The sequence below is a fragment of the Pteropus alecto genome, unplaced genomic scaffold, assembly GCF_000325575.1.
Source record: "Pteropus alecto unplaced genomic scaffold, ASM32557v1 scaffold45, whole genome shotgun sequence".
Taxonomy (NCBI): Eukaryota; Metazoa; Chordata; class Mammalia; order Chiroptera; family Pteropodidae; genus Pteropus; species Pteropus alecto.
Genome location: NW_006442491.1, coordinates 4,006,429 through 4,025,352, shown reverse-complemented (window position 1 = coordinate 4,025,352; position 18,924 = coordinate 4,006,429). Strand labels below are relative to the sequence as shown.

Below are 18,924 nucleotides of genomic sequence, written 5' to 3'. Positions count from 1 at the left end.
TGGTTTAGTCAACGAGGTAATCTATGGAAGTAGGTTTCTACAGATTGTTTAAAATTCCGCAGTCGATTCACACTTCTCTCTTCTCAAATTTTTGCTGATATAATTTACCAATTGGAATTGGCCTTCTCTTCTTCCCCTTTCCCAGCCCTTGCCTCTTCGGTCTGTAAGGAATGGAAAGAAACAGAGAAATGAAAGGTCGTGGGCCCAGAGATTTCCAGTCGCTCAAAGGATGTCCTGGTTCTGAAGGCAGAGTGGATTTGCGAAGTCGACATGTGGGCATTGGGCTAGCAGGTGGCAGTGTCCTTTCCCAGAGTTTGAGTGCAGGTCTCTGTCACTCCCTAAAGAAACCACTCCTGAAGATGTCCTCACGTATGATGGAAGGGCAGCAGACTGCTCTGGTCACTGTGCTGGGCCCTTTGGGCTTTACTGCATCTGCACAGTCGTGCTGGAAGGTCGTCTCCCAATGTGTGCGGTCTAGCAGCATGCACTGGGGCACAAGGAAGTCCGGTGATCAGCCAGCCCTGAGGAGGTTCATTGCTGATTGAATATTTCTGTGTTCTACAGCATGCTTTACTTATATGTTGCCTTGAGATTTTTGGTTATTCAACAAAAGAAATACCTAGTGTTGGCTCTGTTCTGTTTATCTGCAGGGTGAGAGAATGATGACACAGGGCAGTTTAAATGACTTGATAGAGTCAGGGCGTTTTTTTACGGGTGGTGGGAGTTGATAGACACTTAGGAAAGACAGTGAACATTGAGGAAAGTTCTAAAGCTATTAAAATGAGTTAATGCACTGATGGGTTTGGTACATTTTGTTGAAAGGAACCTGGAAAGTGAGACCTCCCTTTGCAGCTTCCTGTGATTGCCCAGTTGTGCCTCCTGACACAGCAGGGCCACAGGTGTGGGCCAGCACCCTAGGAGTAATAATATCTTGTGGTATTTTAAAAAGTCATTGCAGAGGAGACATTTGATCTTTATGACTTGCACCATAAGACTTTCTTGGAATCTTTGCAAGGGGTTGGTTGGAACAGAACTTTTCCATCTATACTACGGTCTATAAAAATCATAGTAACTGGCTTCATGAGGCTTGAATTTTTCTTTTGTTATTTTCTTCACTCTCTAATTAGATTTTGCTCATATGCGGGACAGAACAGTCTGGCAGAAAGTAACTAGCATTAAAATAACTCAAAGAAAGGGCTGTACCTGGCATGACCTTAGCAAAAATAGAGGCAGGGCTTGCTGCCCTGGACCCGTGGCTAACCCCAGAAGCCCCGGGTGAGCGTTGGCTCTAAAAGGAGGCGAGGTCGACTGAAGGCTTGGCCAGGAGTCTAGATACCTGGCAATCTTTCCAGCATGGCCGCTGCCTGGCCGTGGCCTTGGGCATGCTCTTTCTCAACTGACCTCACTTCCACTGTGCTCAAAAGCCATCTGGGAATAATAATAATCATAATATCTGTCCTTGACTTCTTGGAATGCTAAAGGTGACAACTTGTCAGAATCTAAGGGATCATTTATTTCCTTAGTGGGCACAGAATTTAAAGAGCTGAAATTAACATTTCAGGTTATGTCTGTGGACCCTGTGAGGAAGGAAAAGCTTTTTTTGGGTGGGTGGGGGTCCACAGTAGGCTCAAAAAAGAGAAAGAGTAAGATCCACAGTGATTTTCATGGTACTTATGAGGACATCTATAGGAAGCTGTAATTTCTAACCATCAGATCCCCAGATCATGTGGAAGCGAGTTTCAGACACCATTTTACTCTTAAGAGTAGTCCTTCTATGAGTAGTCCTGGGTATCCGTTTTGTCCTGATATGACTTGCAAAGAAATCAGTTTTCTAGAACCCTTTCAAAACTGCGTTTAGCACCTAACAGCCTGGTAGGGTTGGGTGTTCCTGGGAGAAACAGGCAGGGGTGATGGTAACAGCAGACACAGACCATCTCTGCCAGCTCTGTGTGAACTCTTCCAGCCTCGGTGGGTGTTACCAGTTTCAGGACAGCAAACCTTGTCTGAGGTTTGCTGGAGCTTTGGGAGGCGTGGAGTCTGACTGTATATGGAGCACTGAGCTCTCAGATTTACTTATCAGGGTATTTCTTGCAGCTCATTAGTGTCCACAGAGGCCTGAAGTTACTCATTTTGTCTTTGTCACACTGGATCATTCTGCATTGTGAAAGGATCAGTCTTTAAAGATGCTTCAGAAGTGCTATTTTGGGTGTGAAAGAACAGGGCAGATAAGAATGATTCTTTGTTTATTTGGTGCTTCACACGTCTCAGAACATGTGCAAATGTTGCACACTGTCCTCGGTGACCTGGCAGTCAGCCCAAGCAGGCTGTGACATATCATTTACAGAAAAGCATATGGAGACAAGGAGGATTCAATAGCCTGCCCAAGAGTCTCTGTTTTTCCTTTTCCTGATTAAGAGAAGGGACTTGCCTGTAGTGCTGACACTCAGTGTGCACTGCTATGTGGATTTCATGCTGTTTCCTTCTCTCAAATGCTGATGATGAACTATTGGTCACACAGTTGACTTAAGCAAAAGTTCGAGCTTCCCTTCCTTCTGAGGCCATCACCTGTAAACTCTTCCAACAGAGCAGGTCCTATTCATTTCTGCCCTTATTCATCCAGTGTTTTGTGTGTGCTAAACTGCAAATCATATCACCATGGTTGTCTTAATTAATGGAGAACTTGGGAAAAATTTGTTCCCAGGACTCCCACACACCAGCAGTACGCAGCCTGCTGTGCTACTTTGCCACATCTGGTCTGTCACCCAAGTCTTTGGTGATGGTTACTACTGTCAGTGCATTGACTCACTTGCCACCCCCAGATGAAGACACTTAAGTTAACTGCCAGGGGTGCACCCTAACCATAATTCACCCCTCTCTCTTTCCTGGCTTTTGCTGGATCATTCTCACCCTCACCTTGGCCTCTCGTTCTTCAGTCTCCTTGTACAGCCTTTGAATTTCTTGTTTTCAGTCATCTGCCTGTTGGATTTTGCTCAGATAGCCTGCACTGCCTTTCGTTTTCCTCAGCGTGTCTGGCAGTGAAGAAGAAATATACAGAGGATGATGCTGGTCTCTGGAATTTGCATGCCTTCTTAGCCCTCCAGCAGGACCTTGACTCCCACCCCATTGTCAGCCCCAGCTCCATTGGCCATCCCCTACCTGCCTCAACCAACATCTGCCTGTTGGATTTTGCTCAGATAGCCTGCACTGCCTTTCGTTTTCCTCAGCGTGTCTGGCAGTGAAGAAGAAATATACAGAGGATGATGCTGGTCTCTGGAATTTGCATGCCTTCTTAGCCCTCCAGCAGGACCTTGACTCCCACCCCATTGTCAGCCCCAGCTCCATTGGCCATCCCCTACCTGCCTCTATCTTTCCTGACCTCCCTGAACTGGAGGGCTTACCCCTCTTTTGAGGCCCACCACTCTGGCCATCTTGTGGTCCTTGCTGTGATGCTCTGATGCTGACTGCTTGCTGTGGCTGCCTGCTTTGTGGCTGGCCCCTGAGGGTCCCTATCCTGTCTGCTAGGCTGCACTTTCTCCTGTTGCTAGCCCTGTATTAGTGGGTGGCCTTGGGGCCAGACTCATCCCCCTCACCCTGGTATGCCTCTTGCATTGCCACTGACGGACCACGCAAGGCCTTTACATGAGGACAAGTGCCAGGGACATTAGAAAGCTAACTGTAGGGTCTTATTGCTTTTGGGGCTTCCCTACTCCCTTATCTAGCCTTTGTTTCCAGCTGATTAAAGTTGAGTAGTTGTTGTATTTGATCTTTCTAACTTCTTCAGCCAGTAAAGCAAAAGCATACAGGCAAACTGAACTCCTGCAGCAGTTTCTTGCTAAACTACCAAGGAGCTAGACTTGTATCAGGACCAGTTTTTCTTTAATTTGGCAAATGGAAATGGCCCTGAGGTCCCTCCCTCTGTATTTTCTACCAATGAAGACAAGTGCAAAGAAGGACGGCAGCTTGGCCTCCTCTGTGCTGCAAGTAGAATGGTGGGGGTTGCCAGCACCCCAGCTTTCTCCACTTTAAAATGGGGATTATAATAGTAACCTTCATACTTACCAAATGCTTAGAACAGGGCCTGGCTAGTTATAGGTGGGGATTGCCGATTATTCATCTGGTGGACAGTCAGCCCCAGAAAGCCAGGGGCTCTGCTTCACTCTCCTCTGTGTCCTTGGCACCTAGACTAGGACATGACTTGTAGCTGGTGTTCAATAAATATCTGTTAATGAAGTTCCTAGATAAAGCAAAAGAGAGCATGTAGCTCCCTGGAAAGAATACGCAGTTTGGTGTCTAGAGGACTGGAGTTTGGTCCTATCTAAGTCACTCACATTCTGAAAAACCTTAAGTGAGTCCCATAACCCACTGAACATCCATTTTCTCATTTATTTCAATGGATATGTTATGAAATATTTTGGTTTCAGCTGCATGCAGCCCTACCCGAGTGTGGCTTAAGCAGTTAGAAGCTTGATGACCTCCCATATAGGACAGCTGATTCCTCTAGCTCAGCCCCGCTGGGGCTCTCAAGAGGCCTCTGTACCTCTGGACATCCCCTCCTCATGCTGAGAGCTGCCACCATTCCAAAGCTCGTTTTTCTCCTCTGGGTCTCCTTGCATGTACATTTATTAGGGAGGACTGCCTTTCTCTGAAGCCCCACTACAGTACCCTCCAGTCCTGTTGTCTGTGTTTTCTCTCACATGCCTGTGTGACAGCAGGTCAGACGTTGCCATTTCTGAAGTAGAAGGCTGCTCATGCCAGCAGGAAGAGAGGAAGGAAGAGAGGATGACTATATTTGTGGTACAGGAAGCTGACTTGCTTCTCCATGGGATTTCGATGATAATATAACTGTTATTGGGTTGTTAAGAGCAAACAGAAAGTGCAACATGGGGATCCCTAACAGGTGGCCCATATTTTTCCCATTGATGTTATATTTGTCCAGATACATGTTTAAAAAGAAAATGTGAATGCCCTTAGGTGGAGCTTGTCTTCTCCAGTGTGGCCACAGTCTCTACCATGCCCTATTGTCTTATGCTTAGTTCTTTCACTCATTTTGCTACCTGCCTGGTTCCTCAAGACATTTAAGTTTGCAAGCCCTGTGGTAGAACATCGCAGTATCCATATGCAACTAGTTTATTCTTACACATGCAATTAGAGCACAGACATCTTAATTAAAAGGTAAATCCTTTATTTTCTCAGTGGATTTAATCGTGAGTTGGGGAGGTTGGATCTGGATATTCTAGTCCCCCTGCTTTGGCCTCCCTTTTCTGAGATCCACCATGAGAGGTACGGGCTGGTCATAGGACAGTTACCTGGCCCCTGGTGGTGTTTGCCCAGAACTGCCTTGGGAGGTTGGATTTCTCTCTAAGGTACTAGAGCCAGTATGGTTTGGGCAGTATCTCCTTTGCAATATGGACACTCTCACAGGTTAATTACAAAACAAGCAAACAAACAAAAAGCCAAAGGTACTCCATTTCAGTGTTTGTAGACCATGTGTTCATGGGGCCTATAGTGGTTTCCGTTTCTCCTTGGCATGCATCTCCCTGATAATTTGAAAGCTGCTGACATTCTGTATCAGTCCATATGCAGTACCAATTTATTTTCTTCCTCTTTTTCTTTCTTTCTCATTTGTTTCCTCAAAGGAAAAAAAGTACATGGCTTTCTTGCCTTGAGATGTAAATTCCACATTTTGGCTGCATTAGCTTCCAAGTTTTCTGAGAAAAGGCTTAAATTTATTAGGTTAGTTCACAATGTTCTCACAGAGAACTTTACTTTGAGGCATGGAGCCATATGTGGTTGGGATTATTTTAAGATAAATAATGTAAGAGAATCAGCATTACATTGTTTACAGAAACTTAGGCTACGCCTGTTGCTTAAATAATTATCACATGATTTACAAGCATGGTCCATGGTAGGGTGGAAGGTCAAATTGATGTTTCTGCAGTTTTGTACTCTTGCTGGGGCCTCTGACTCAGTGTGGAATCAGAGAGGCGCTGCGGGGACCGAGATGCCTCAGGGACACCCGCTTTAATTGAAAATTGATCCCCATCACCATCTCAGGATCCAGTTTCCCAACAGCTTTAACGAGTAGAAGGTGACTAACAGGTTGGATTACAAACAAGCCTTTACATGAGAGTGAAATCTTAGCAGTGAGGAGAGGCTTGGTTATTTTTGGTTATGCGAGGTTTGGTTATGTCACTGACGATATTCACATTTTATATATTTACCTCTAAAGGGGAAACAAAACAGGGTCTCTTTTTAAAATGAAAATCATGCTTTTCCAGTGTATAATTCAGACATGTTCATGACTTTACATATATGTGTGTGTGTGTGTGTGTGTGTGTGTGTGTAAAATCTGTCTGTAGATACACACATATGTAATATACACATGTATAAACACGTATATAAAACTGATGTAAATGTAAACTGCTGGCAGCAGAAGGCAGCATATCACAGTTCACTGCAGAACATTGATTTCCAGATGTTTGGATTTCATGAAATAGGAATATAAAAAAAAAATCAGGGGGTCCAGCATGGCTTGCCAACTTTATGTTTTCCAAGATCATTAGAAAATTTTTTTTTGTCATAGACGTTAACTAGACTTGTTGTGATCATTTCACAATACAGTTGACCCTTGAATAACACGAATTTGAACTACATGGGTCCACTTATACATGGATTATTTTCAATAAATGCTGTAAATGTATTTTCTCTTCCTTATGATATTCAGTACCCCTAACCTCTGCATTGTTTAAGGGTCAGCTGTATATACAAATTCTGAATCATTATGTTCTACACCTGAAACTAATATAATGTTATATGTCAATTATATCTCAATAAATATTTTTAATTGTGGTAAAATGCACATAACATAAAATTTACCACCCTAATAACCATGTTAGGTGTATAGTTTAACAATGTTGAGTACATTCATATTGTGCAATGCAATGTTTAAGGGTCAGCTGTATATACAAATTCTGAATCATTATGTTCTACACCTGAAACTAATATAATGTTATATGTCAATTATATCTATATAAATATTTTTAATTGTGGTAAAATGCACATAACATAAAATTTACCACCCTAATAACCATGTTAGGTGTATAGTTTAACAATGTTGAGTACATTCATATTGTGCAATGCAAGATTATTTTGCAAAAAAAAAAAAAAAAAAGGCAAGACAAAAGGATCCTATTTGCTATCCTTATCATTTTATAAAAGAAAGAACATTTTAACACCAAAAGGGAAACAAAGAAGGAGGGCTGTCATCTTGGATGCAAGAACTTCTTCCATAATCTGTGGTATAATAGTATAGAGAAAAATAACCATCCATGGAAAATATAGCCATTACTCAGATTTTAAAAAATGCTAATTGTTTGTCATCTTTGCTCCAGATTATTCCTGTTCAAAGTGCCTGTACATAAACTGTTTGTTGCCAGGTCATAATGAGACAAAGAGCTTGAACCAGAATGAAATCAGCTATGTCACTAAGCACACAGTTCAGCGGCTGATACTTTTCACGGCAAGACTTTGTTGACGAAGGAAGCCGTGTGTTGTTTTACATCCTGGTGCAAGTGTCTTATCAGAGGTCCAAATGCCAGTAGCAAGCAGTTCACATAATGGCACTGGTCAGCAGCCCTGTTCTAGATCTGGTTGTGTTTTTATAGAAGTAAAAGTTGTTGGTTATATTTGAAGCCCACATATATTCACTTTGCTGTGATCCCATTCTCTTCTCTTTCTCTCCAGAGTTAACTGGTGTACTGAAGTTGGTTTCTATATATATTCTAATGGCACAAGCCCATTAGAATATATAATATCGTTTATCTTGCTTTATATAGCCTTCTGAAATTTAACTTGGTTTGCATAACATGATTTTAAATACTTATCTATCTTGATACATATAGATCTGCTTTACACAGTATTGCTTCATGTGACTATACCATATTATATTTATCTATCCTGTCAATGGATATTTGGGTTGTTTCAAGTTTTTTGCTAATACAGACAACACCGCGGTGCACATTCTTATGAGTCTTTCCTGTGCACACGAGAATGAATTTATCGGGAGAGTTATCTGGGAGGAAAGTTGGTGGGTCAAAGGTGAAGCGATGTCTTCATTAGCGTGTTAACCAACTTAGTTGTTTACTACAGCTTTTCAGGTAAATGGGGAGTGGGAAAGATAATATTAAAAATCAACCATTAATAAATTTGGTTTTCTGGACCAGATTGAGGACTGCTGATTGTTGATCTATCTAAAGGTTTAGCTCAAAGTCTGCTTGTAATAGATAATCTGGCAGATTGATTATAGTGACTTTTCTTTGGATGTGGGACAAGGACCAGCAGGGAGGAGCAAGCCCTTTATTAAGTTTCCCCTTTCCATGTGAACTAGAGAATGTTTGCATTCTTGGTCTGGGAGGAGAATGAAACTGGATGTTGTCTCTTGGGCTTTGTTACAGATGGCTTTTTTGGTCTAAGAAAATGTCGTGGGCCAAAACTTGGCCAATCTCTGCGTGTTTCTTTTTAGAGTGGCTGTGCTTTTACTCAGAGTATCGGATGATCTAAGTTTCTTTCAACCATCTAATCTGTGGTTTCTTTGAACAAGTTGGGGAGATCCAGGTTCCTTCAGGGTTAGATGTTAGAGGCATGTCCCCAACTCATCTGGAGGACTGAGAGGGTTCCCATGTCCAGCATCCATGGGTAGCCACCACATAGCCTGCTAGGAGCACTTGGAGTTTGGCTATGGACGAATCAAGCTCAGTCTAAAAGAACAAACTGAGAACTGAGACAATGTCTAAATGTGCTTGTACTTTATTCACAGCCTCTCTCTTATCTTTAGCAGATAGTGGAGTGCTTTGATCACTCCTTAAAAAACACTAAGTGAGAAGACAACGTGATAGAAGAAAAAAGCTGTAGAGACATCAAAGAAAAAAGAATAGACGAAAGCTTTCTCATTTATAGGGTCATCTCAGCCTGTCAAATAAGACTGTAACTGATCATTCTCAAATATTGCATGATGAGTTGAGTTATGGGATGGAAAGTCTGAGAGAGATAAACATATGAATAATCTGTATCAATGATTCAGGTGTCTTGCTGACAAACATTTTGTGTATAATTTGGCACATGTGACCTACTGTGGTCACCAGGTTACCAGACAAAAGCTTTTTCAGTGGTTGCTACTTGTCAAGTAATTGCTATTTTAAATATAAAGGCACATGTTTACATTTGCAAAATAATTTATTTTTTATAATCAGCTGTCCAAGCTTGAAAAACAGCAGCAGAGGAAAGAAAAGACCAGAGCCAAAGGGCCTTCTGAATCAAGCAAAGAAAGAAATGCTCCTCGAAAAGAAGACCGCAGTGCCAGTAGCGGGGCTGAAGGTGACGTGTCTTCTGAACGGGAACCGTAGTCTTCAGGGACAGAACTCAGGTAGGAGAGTCCCCTCCCTGCATAACTTTGTCTTACCACATTTTGGGCAGACAGCAATGAATAGAGAACAGAATGGCTTTTGAGGCTGAATTCACTTTATGGACATTAATCCATAGCTTTTTTTAAGTTGTTGACTTCTAGGATGGAGAGAAAAGTTAAGATGTGGGAGGGTCAGGTACCCATGGCCTAGGATGTTCACCAAGGAGGTTCTGTGTATGTCACCTTCCTCAGTTGCCTATGATAGTCAACAATTGCTGCTACCATTAGCATTTCTAGAGTGTTCGCAGATCCAGAATCCAGACCAGGAGCTTCACACGAGCTCCCACCATTGCTCAGTCCTCACCATTCTTCCTCTCAGCAGCTTCAGTGGACACCATCATTGTCTGCAGCAGCCTCCTCTCATAATTTCTTGCCTTATGTTCCACCATCCTTAACTTTGCCTTGCAAGGCACCACCAGTTTACTTTTCCTGAAATGGAGTTTTATTCTCATCACTTCTACCTCCAGGGACGCATCTCTGTTCACTGTAGCATTAACTCCACTTCCCTGCTTGAAGATCAGAGAGAGGCCTCTAAAACTTGATCCAGCCATCTGACGGTCCTTTGCTCAAGTTCAGTACCCTAGTGAACCCATTATCAAGAGCCTCTTACTTGCCACCGTTCACAAGTTCAGGGAGCAGCATAGGAATAATAACACTGCAGCATGGTGCATTGTGGTAGTGATGGGACGTGGGGTGGGGTAGAGAAGGAAATTGGGGAGGGGAGGACTCTGGAATTGGACCTCAAAGGACATGTAGAAATAAGGAGATGACGGATGAGGGTAGGGAGCTGCCTAAGCCAAGAGAAGAGCTGATGTAAACGTTGGTGGGGAGGGACAAGGACAGGTAAGTTTTGGAACAGAAGTATTGAGTGGCTGATGTATTGAGTACAAGTGGTGGGAGTTTGTCTAGGGAGCTTCTCTGACGTTAGAGAAGTAGGAAGGTTCTGGGACAGAAGGGTCTGATTTGCAACTCTAAGAAATTCGGATTTCATCCTGGGAACCTATGAAAGGTTTTAAGTGTATAAGTGACATAATTAGATAAAGTTTTAAAAGATCACTTTAAGCACCCTTGAGGAGTTGAGGCTGGAGGCAGTTGCAGAAATCAAGAGGAGTCAAGCTCAGAGAATGCATTTTGGAGCCTTCAGCTTATAGGCTGTGGGTCAACCCAAGTCAACATACATATTTGTCCTGGAGATACCTAATTGCAGGAGAAGAGAACATTCATTAGGTAGTTTCCTGCTTTCTCTTTCCTTTATGAAAGGGAGTGGAGGTTAGAAGTCTGTCTAAGAAATGTCCTTTCAGACGTACACTACTAGATATTGAAATATATTACAGAACCCATAGTGATAATTGGGTGCAATAGAACCAGCTCGCAAACATAAACAGACCAAAGGAACAGAATAGAGAGCTCAGAAAGGATGGGTTGTTAGGCAGGGGTGGGAGGGAGCAGATTGAAGGGGACTCTCTCAGTTTTTCTGTGGAGCTGCTTCTCAAGCTTCTCCTGTCCCTGCGGAGTATGTTAGAGAGAACATTCCAGTACCCACTCCTGCTCGCTGAACAAAGGGTGAAAGACAGGCTAATCTGATGGCCAGGGAGTGGCATTCATTAGGCCAAGTTTTCATACTGGATAGTTCCTTAGTTCAGGAGAAAAATCCCTGGACCCTTCCTGTTTCCACTCCTTGGGCTGAGGGCAGCTGCCCAGCCTCATGTTTTTATTCTTTTGGCCCCACTAAAGCATTGCCCTATGTCTTTTTTCTTCGGTTGTAAGTTTTGAGTTTGTTTTTGTATATGGCGTAAAAAGATCTAGTTCCATTTTTTTTTTTTTTTGCATGTATCTGTCTAGTTTTAGTTGATTCCTTTCTTGATTATATTTATCAACTTGCTAACATTTTATAAATTTAATATTGTGATTTTTTATTTAACTATGTCTGATCATTGCTTTGAAAATCTTTGTTTTATTTATTGAGGGGTATTGAATTCTACTTTTAAAATCAGTGCAAAACATAACTTTCCATTTGTGTTGGAATTTGGCCTCAGAATAATTTCAATAGAGAGTGTACCATGAACATCAGTATCCTGTAGCCACTGGACAGCCTGGAATTGACTTCGCCATTTTTGTGAGCAAGAGAAACACCTGAGAGTATCGTGCATAGAGGAAGTGACAGTAACTGTATATCACAGAACTTTCTGGAAGAGATATTTGGAAAAAAAAAAAAGCTAAGCACAAATTGAGAAGGGCAAGAGTTGAAAGTGGACATTTCTTTCTAACATCTCCCAAGCTTAAGAGGCAAAGTTTCTCATAGACTTGTAGCTATCTATTTTTTGCTTCTCTAAAACCAATGGAAAAATTTTAAATCTATGATTTCATTCTCAAGATAGTGCAGATTCAGTAGCATAGAACTTGGGCTAAATTGTACTGTTGTCCCATCAAATACCCAAAAAGAGCTAGCCAGAGAGGGAACACAGCCATGGGGAAAGCAAACTCAAGAGGCACAGTGTTTTGAAAAGAGTAGACAGATGTGTTTTCCTTCCTTTCCCCTGTAAATCAAGTTCACTGCAGCTATATTATTATTATGGCCCTAGGAAAGAAATGGGGAGAGGATGAATAAAGAGGAATAATGTAGGGAGAAGCCCCTGCCTAACAGGAGGGAAGGTGAAAGAAAGCCCTCAGGTTAGAAGAGTCACTGAGAGAGAAGATAGACAGATGCAGGGGATGCCAGAGGCCACACTTGCATTCTGGCTACCTGCTCCAGGTCAGAATCCTTGGGGTGGGAGTTAGGTTGATGGGAAAACTGCAAGCCATGAGGGCCTGTGCTCTGGTCCCTGGTGGAAATTTGAGAAGGAGACCGCTGTGCAGGATGGCTCCAGGTCTCCACAAGGCTGCTGCAGCTCAGTAAAAGGGGTGGCCAGACATGGTAGGCTTCAGGAGGTGGAAAGAGTTAATGAAAGGTCTCACCTACCCTGTGAGGGGTTGCAGAAGAGAACTGTGTGGGGATCCTTCGGGCCCACCATGGGTCTTGGTGGAAGAGGTGAGGTGAGCTTGCCTTAGAAATTGTAAAGAAACAGCTCATGTGGGAGGGCAGAGGGGTCATGGCCTCAGCTCTTAACAGTACTGATAGTCCCTGCAGGTCTTAGAAATGACCTCTTTCTGGGGAGACTTGAGGAGTCTGTAGTACTTGTGAGAGCTGAGGTAAGGCCAAGTGAGCCAAGGAGGCCTCTGGACCCTGAGCAACTGAGTGCCCCTTATTAGTGTGTGCCAGGGCCTAGGTGCTGAGCCACGTCAGCCACCTGGCCACAGAGACCACTGAGGATTGAGAGAGCTTTTTGACACCAAGGCGAGACAGCGTGACTGTGTGCGCAAGTTTTACCCTGCTCCTACTCAGTGAGATGGAGGCTCATGAGGAAGTTTAGATGGGCCCATGAATATACAGGGGCCACGTTTTTTGTGGTTTTGTTTTGTTTTGTTTTTGCACATTTAGGTTATACCATCTGTGTTTTGACTAATTGCAGGAGGAAAACCATTCATTTATTGACAGTTTAAGGTCAGCGTCCAGTTGCAATTATTCAAACCAGAGATCAGGCAGTGCAGACCTGGTGGCTGGTGCTGATGTCCAGTTGTGGATGAATGTTAAGTGAAGGGTCCTCTGAGCCTTCCTTCTGGCTGCCTCTGAGACACCCACAGGCAGTCGAGGACCAGAGAAGTCCTGTGGCACCCTCACTTTGGGGATTTTAGCCATGTTCCCAGATCTCAGATCCTAAAGGAGGCTAGACTAAAGACTATATGTTCGAGGTTTTTGTTGCCCATGGGCTTTTGTTGCCCCTTCTCATGAAATTTGTCATCCTAGTAGACCCACAAAATCGCCACCCAATATTCACATGCTATAAGAGCTGAATTAAATAGTGACAGACAGAAGATGACCTTGGCATTTGCTCTGCTCCACAGAAAAACCGCAGTGCTTGTCCCCCCTCACCCCCTACCACCTCAGCAAGAGAGCTGAATGAGCCCTAGGGAGCCTCACAGGCTCTACAGGGAGCCCCTTTCAATTTCTAAGGTATGGGAAAGAAAAGGCAAAAGAAAATGGAATGAGAAACTGCCTGATCTTGGGCATACTTTTCTTTGAAAATTAGTCAAAAAGCTTCATAGTTCAGAGGACATTCCCAAGGTGTCAGCGTATCTCTCACATTGCAAATATTGATTCTTTATTAAGTGGACATGAAACTGCTGAAATTAATTTCTGTTTTTGTCCTCTGTCTCATTCCTTCAGGCTCCCTCACAAAGCTGGGAGGATTCAAGGTTTTCTATGAAGCTACAACTCAGTTTTACTCCCTTTCTGGCCCACAGCTAAAGGCACTAGGACAAATTCTCACTAAAAGAATGCAGTTTCTGCTTTTGATTACAGGTTCAAGTATCACCTCGTTGAGTATTTACTTAACTGTTATCATTAGGCTGTGAGAGGACCATGGTCCTGACCAGTACCCCACAATTCTGTCCTCAAATGTCAATACACTTGAAAATGAAAAAGGGAATTGTTTTGGAAGCTGCCATCTGTTTGCTTTTTCAACTTGACCTTTATCTGAATAGTAAGATGTGTCATGGCTGAGCACATTGCTTTTTAATGAGCTGAAACAGTTTTGTGTTTATGTGTGTGTGTTCTATTAAAAGGATATTTCATCATTTTTCACTGTTTTATTCCCACTTTGGAAGGTGGGAATAAAACAGTGGGAGTCTTTCATTCCCAGAGCTCCACTTTGCTTCCTTGTATCAACATTCATACCAGTTCTCCAGTCCATGTGTTGGTATTTCATGATACAAAACTAGCTATGCCTCTGAGGTGGTGTTTTTATTTTTTTTTTTAACTTAAAACATTTTTCGTGATTGCCCTAGAGTTTGCAATATACATTTTAAACTAATCTAAGTCCACCTTCAAATAACTGTGCCACTTCACATGAATTACAGGTCCTCCTTCCCAACTGTTGACACTACTGTCATTCATTTCACTTTCCATATGCTTTATAACCCAGTGCATTGTTACTATTATTATTTTATAAGTAGTTTTAGATGGATTAAGAATAAGAAAATATCTTATTTTACCTTGATTTCTTCTCTGACACTTCCTTTCGTTATGTGAACTCAAATTTCTGAACTATATTGTGCTCATTCTGTTTGAAGAACTTCTTTTAGTGTTTTTGTAGCATAGAACTAAGAAAGTCTTTATTTCTCCTTTGCTTTTGAAGGATAATTTCTATGGTATAGAATTCTAGATTGGTGGGGTTTTTTTTCTTTCAGTACTTTAAATATTTTACTCTACTCTCTTCTTGCTTGCATAATTTCTTCTGAGAAGTCCTCTGTAATTCTCATCCTTGTTCCTTTTTAGGTTAGGTGAGTTCCCGGCTGCCCCCATGCACCCCTCCCTGCCTTCCTGCCCCCCGCCCTCCCCCCCCCCCACATCCAGGTTTCTTTCAAGATTTTCTTTTTTTTTTTGCAGCTCATTTATAGTTTTCCTAAGTTTGGTTCCTGCCTGGATCTGTGATTTGGTGTTTTCTGTCATTAAGTTTGGAATGTTCTTGGCCATTATTCAAATATTTCTTCTCTGTTCTCTCTCTCTTCTCCTTCTGGTATTCTAGTTACATGTTAGTTAAACCTTTCGCAATTGCCTTACAAGTCTTGGATGGTCTGTTCTTTTTATTCCCCATTCTTTTCTCTCTTTTCATTTCAGTTCGGAAAGTTTGTATTGATCTATCTTTAAGCCTACTGATTCATCCCTTGGCTGTGTCCAGCCTACTGATAAGTCCATTATAGCATTCTTCATTTCTGTTATAGTGATTTTTTTTTTTCTGGCATTTCCTTTTGATTCTTTCTTGGAGTTTTCATCTCTGCTTACATTACTCATCTGTTCTTGCATATTGTCTACACTCCATTAGAGCTTTTAACATATCAATCATAGTTATTTTTCCTTTTCTGATAATTTCAACAGCAGTATCATATCTAAGTCTCATTCTCGTAATTGCGTTGGGTTTTCCAAGCTTCTGGAATCTGTAAATGTATGTTTTTCAATACATTCAGGAAACTTTAAGCAGTATTTCTTCAGTTGTTATTTTCTGCCCAATTTCTTTCCTGGAGAATGTTACTGTTTCCGAACCTTAAGTGTGGCCTTTGTTACATATGAGGTTGATCTGCTTTCTCACTAAAGGCACTTTATGTTACTTTACTAGCAGTTGGGCTGGATAGTCTTCATGCTCAGGCTTTTACCTCATTTGCCTTATTTATTAAAAAATAAACACTAACTCGAAAAGATATATGCACCCCCATATTCACTGCAGCATTATTTGCAACAGCTAAAATATAGAAAAAAACAAGATGTCCATTGATAGATGAATGGATAAAGAAATCATGATAAGTATGTGTATCTGTGTGTACATATAAAATGGAATATTATTCATCCATACAAAAGAATGAAATCTTGCCATGTATCACAACATGGATGGACTTCCAGGGCATTATGCTAAATGAAATAAATATCAAAATAATCCAACTGCATTTTTTTCTTAATATAATAATAATAATAATAATAATAATAATACAAGCTCATAGATACAGACAACAGATGGGTGATTGCCAGAGGGTGGGATAAATGGGTAAACTATTGCTATTGTTTTAGTTTAAGTGAATTTTATTTTTTTAAATGAAAATGGTAGGAAGCCGGCCACAATTAGTAATTCTGTCTGTTGCTAAAGTGCAGAGCTAAGCTTGTAGATAACCTAGAGTGTGCTATCTAATACAGTAGGTGCTACTTGCGTGTGAATATTTAAATGTAAATTAAAGTATAATAAAATTTAAAATTCATTTCCTCAGTCATAGTAGCCACAATTCAAATGCTCAGGAGTCACATATGGCTAATGATTGCCATTTTGAATAGTGCTGTTAGAGAACAATTCTATCACTGCATAAAATTCAGTTGGACAGCACTAACCTAGAGGGACTGAATTAAGATTTTGAGACCATTATCTGAACTACTGTAAGTTCTATAAGACTGACATGGTTAAATCTGTAGAAATATACATGAGAAATAGATAGGATAGAATTTACCAAGAAATAAAAACATTGCTGTCAGAGTTTTTTCCTTCCACTATCAGGTAACATCACTTTTTTTTCGCTTGCTTCGCTTGCTTTATTATATCAAACCAAGCTTTACTTTCTTAATTAGGAAATTGAATCACTGTCCCTGTGTTCTCATCACCAAATTGGGACCATCAGCACTCAAGCAAAGGAAGAGATTCTCAATTTTGACAATTCGATGGAGGGCTCACCATGATTTCTAACAGTGCTAGAAAGTCTGAGTGAATTCTTCATTGATAACATTAACTTCACAGCGACTTTCATGTTTTTCATAGAAAGCCTTCCTTTTAAAGGCAAATGAATTCAGGTTAAATCCCCAGCCATGACCTGAAATAAATAAAAGCTTGGTTCTTTTGACAGTGGTTTGGAGAGCAGGTCTGCGGTGTTGTATATCCTACCTCTAGCATTTATATCTTGTGGTTGCTCTAATGGCCTAAAGCCAGAAGCAGATCATCTGGAAGTCAGGATCTTTGAGAGACTCAGTATTTAAACAGACTATTGAGGGATTCTTTTCTCCTTATCCTGGACTGTTACCCACTGTCCTCGAGGTTTGCAGGCAGTAAAAGAGAACCATGCCAGCATCTTCTTTCATAAGGCTAGGAAGTTGTGGTGCTAAGTTATCAGGCACTTCCTGCTACTGCTCGTCAGGTGCCCCTAGCCTACAGGTCATGTCTGGCCCTCAAATAGCTCACCTGGCTCAGAGAGACATCAAAAAGTGCATTTGGAAATAGACATCATCTCACCAGCTCTCAGAGGAAGGCACATGACCTCTTCTCTAGGGTTTTTAAATGTCAAGTGTCAGTGGTCCACTCTTCTAGAGAATCATGTGTTTATCAGCTTGAACATGACTTCTACTCAGCACTTCTGATCTGGCAAATAGACCTCACAGATGGCTCATGCTCCCCTCCTTGTTCATGCTTCCAGCTGTGTGAACCTCATGATCTCCAGCCACTCCCAGCTGATGGCCAGCAGCCTGATCTCTAGGGTTTTCTATAGTTATGTTCAAGAAAATGAGAAGGAACATTTATTAAAAGTGGAATTAGAAATAAAAAGCATCCACTGACCAATCCATATATTGTGGTGTGACGGTAGCTTTCAGGTAGAACAGTATCTACTGTTGACCAAAAGGCTCTTATGTGCATTTTGGAAGCTAATCACTCATAATACTAATGCTAATGTTATAATTAGGACTGTGTGTTAGGGGTCCCAATAGTATCACAGTTAGTTCTAAAGTCATACTTAGTTGTAAACCCTTCCGGTTAAATGTTTGATAAAGTCTTTTTGCCGAATGGTTTACCCCGGTCTGAAACCTCTCAGAATCCCTGCCGGTTCTGTGATTCTCTAGGAGGGACTTAGACTTCCTTAATTGTCTTTCTCTTATAAAAAATTTTTTTAAAGCTATTTTTATTATAAAATTAATGCTCATTCATTGTAGAAAATTTCAAAAATGCTAGAATGCTCAAAGAAGAAAATAGAAGTCATATGCCATCTCATTATTCTAAGATAATCATTAATAACATAATGCTTTTATAATGTTTTCTCTAAGCAGATAATTCTATGTCTCTTTAATTTTACAAAGTTAGAGATATTTTATACACATACACACACACACACACACACACACATATACATATATTATTTGCTTTAATCATCTAACAAAATACCATGAACATTTTCTAGGTCATTTGTCCTTCTGTAGTAAACCTTATTATTTCCACCTGTACATCAAGCATTTGAAGCATACATTTATTATCTCAAAGCATTAAAACATGTAGAATATTTAATTGGAGTAAATGTAAAAGAATAATACATTTAAGCACGTTCCCAAAGCTCATTTTGAGTTCAAAAACAAAGGTTTTTATTTATACCAACAAGATGTAGTTTCTCAAAGGTCAGTGTGAGAACCAATTTCAGGATTTCAGTTATTAGTATTGCAAGTGATAAGAGAAGTATTAATAGGTTTCAGGGTCTTAGGTTTGGGTTAACATCTTGATTAAAATATAGGAGCAGTCTACGGCCATGCTACCCTGAACGTGCCCGATCCCATCTGATCTCAGAAGCTAAGCAGGGTTGGGCCTGGTTAGTACTTGGATGGGAGACCACCTAGGAAGACCAGGTGCTGTAGGCATAAAAAATAAAAAAAAAATAAGAGATTGTAAGCTGACAAGGTCCTTGCAATCTATGAAGTCAACCAAGGGTTGCCTCGCCTAAAAAAAAAATATCAAATTTTGATTTGTCAGCTGTGAAGTGGGGCCCAGAGCCTGTAATTCCAAGAAACGTTCAGGCAATTCTAATGCTGCTGGTCCAAGGACCACACTGCATACCACTACCCTAATGTCTGAGATCCC

The 18,924-nt window shown here is 41.3% G+C and overlaps 1 protein-coding gene and 1 non-coding gene across 4 annotated transcripts in view; both read left to right on the top strand.

Annotated features, from left to right (window-relative positions):
• Positions 1-18,924, top strand: part of DTD1 (D-tyrosyl-tRNA deacylase 1) — a 144,018-nt gene that overhangs the window by 117,839 nt on the left and 7,255 nt on the right. For 2 of the 3 annotated variants that reach the window (XM_015597228.2, XM_025039816.1), the window contains one exon: positions 9,249-9,421. In XM_015597228.2, the coding sequence (XP_015452714.1) occupies positions 9,249-9,401 (153 nt within the window). In that variant the 3' untranslated portion in view covers positions 9,402-9,421. Of the gene's footprint in view, positions 1-9,248; positions 9,422-18,924 lie in introns of those variants that run through there. The other variant, XM_025039817.1, reaches the window with a different exon arrangement.
• On the top strand, positions 18,586-18,704 carry LOC112471153. The gene has a single exon (XR_003043220.1). It is a non-coding gene; the product is annotated as a 5S ribosomal RNA (ribosomal RNA).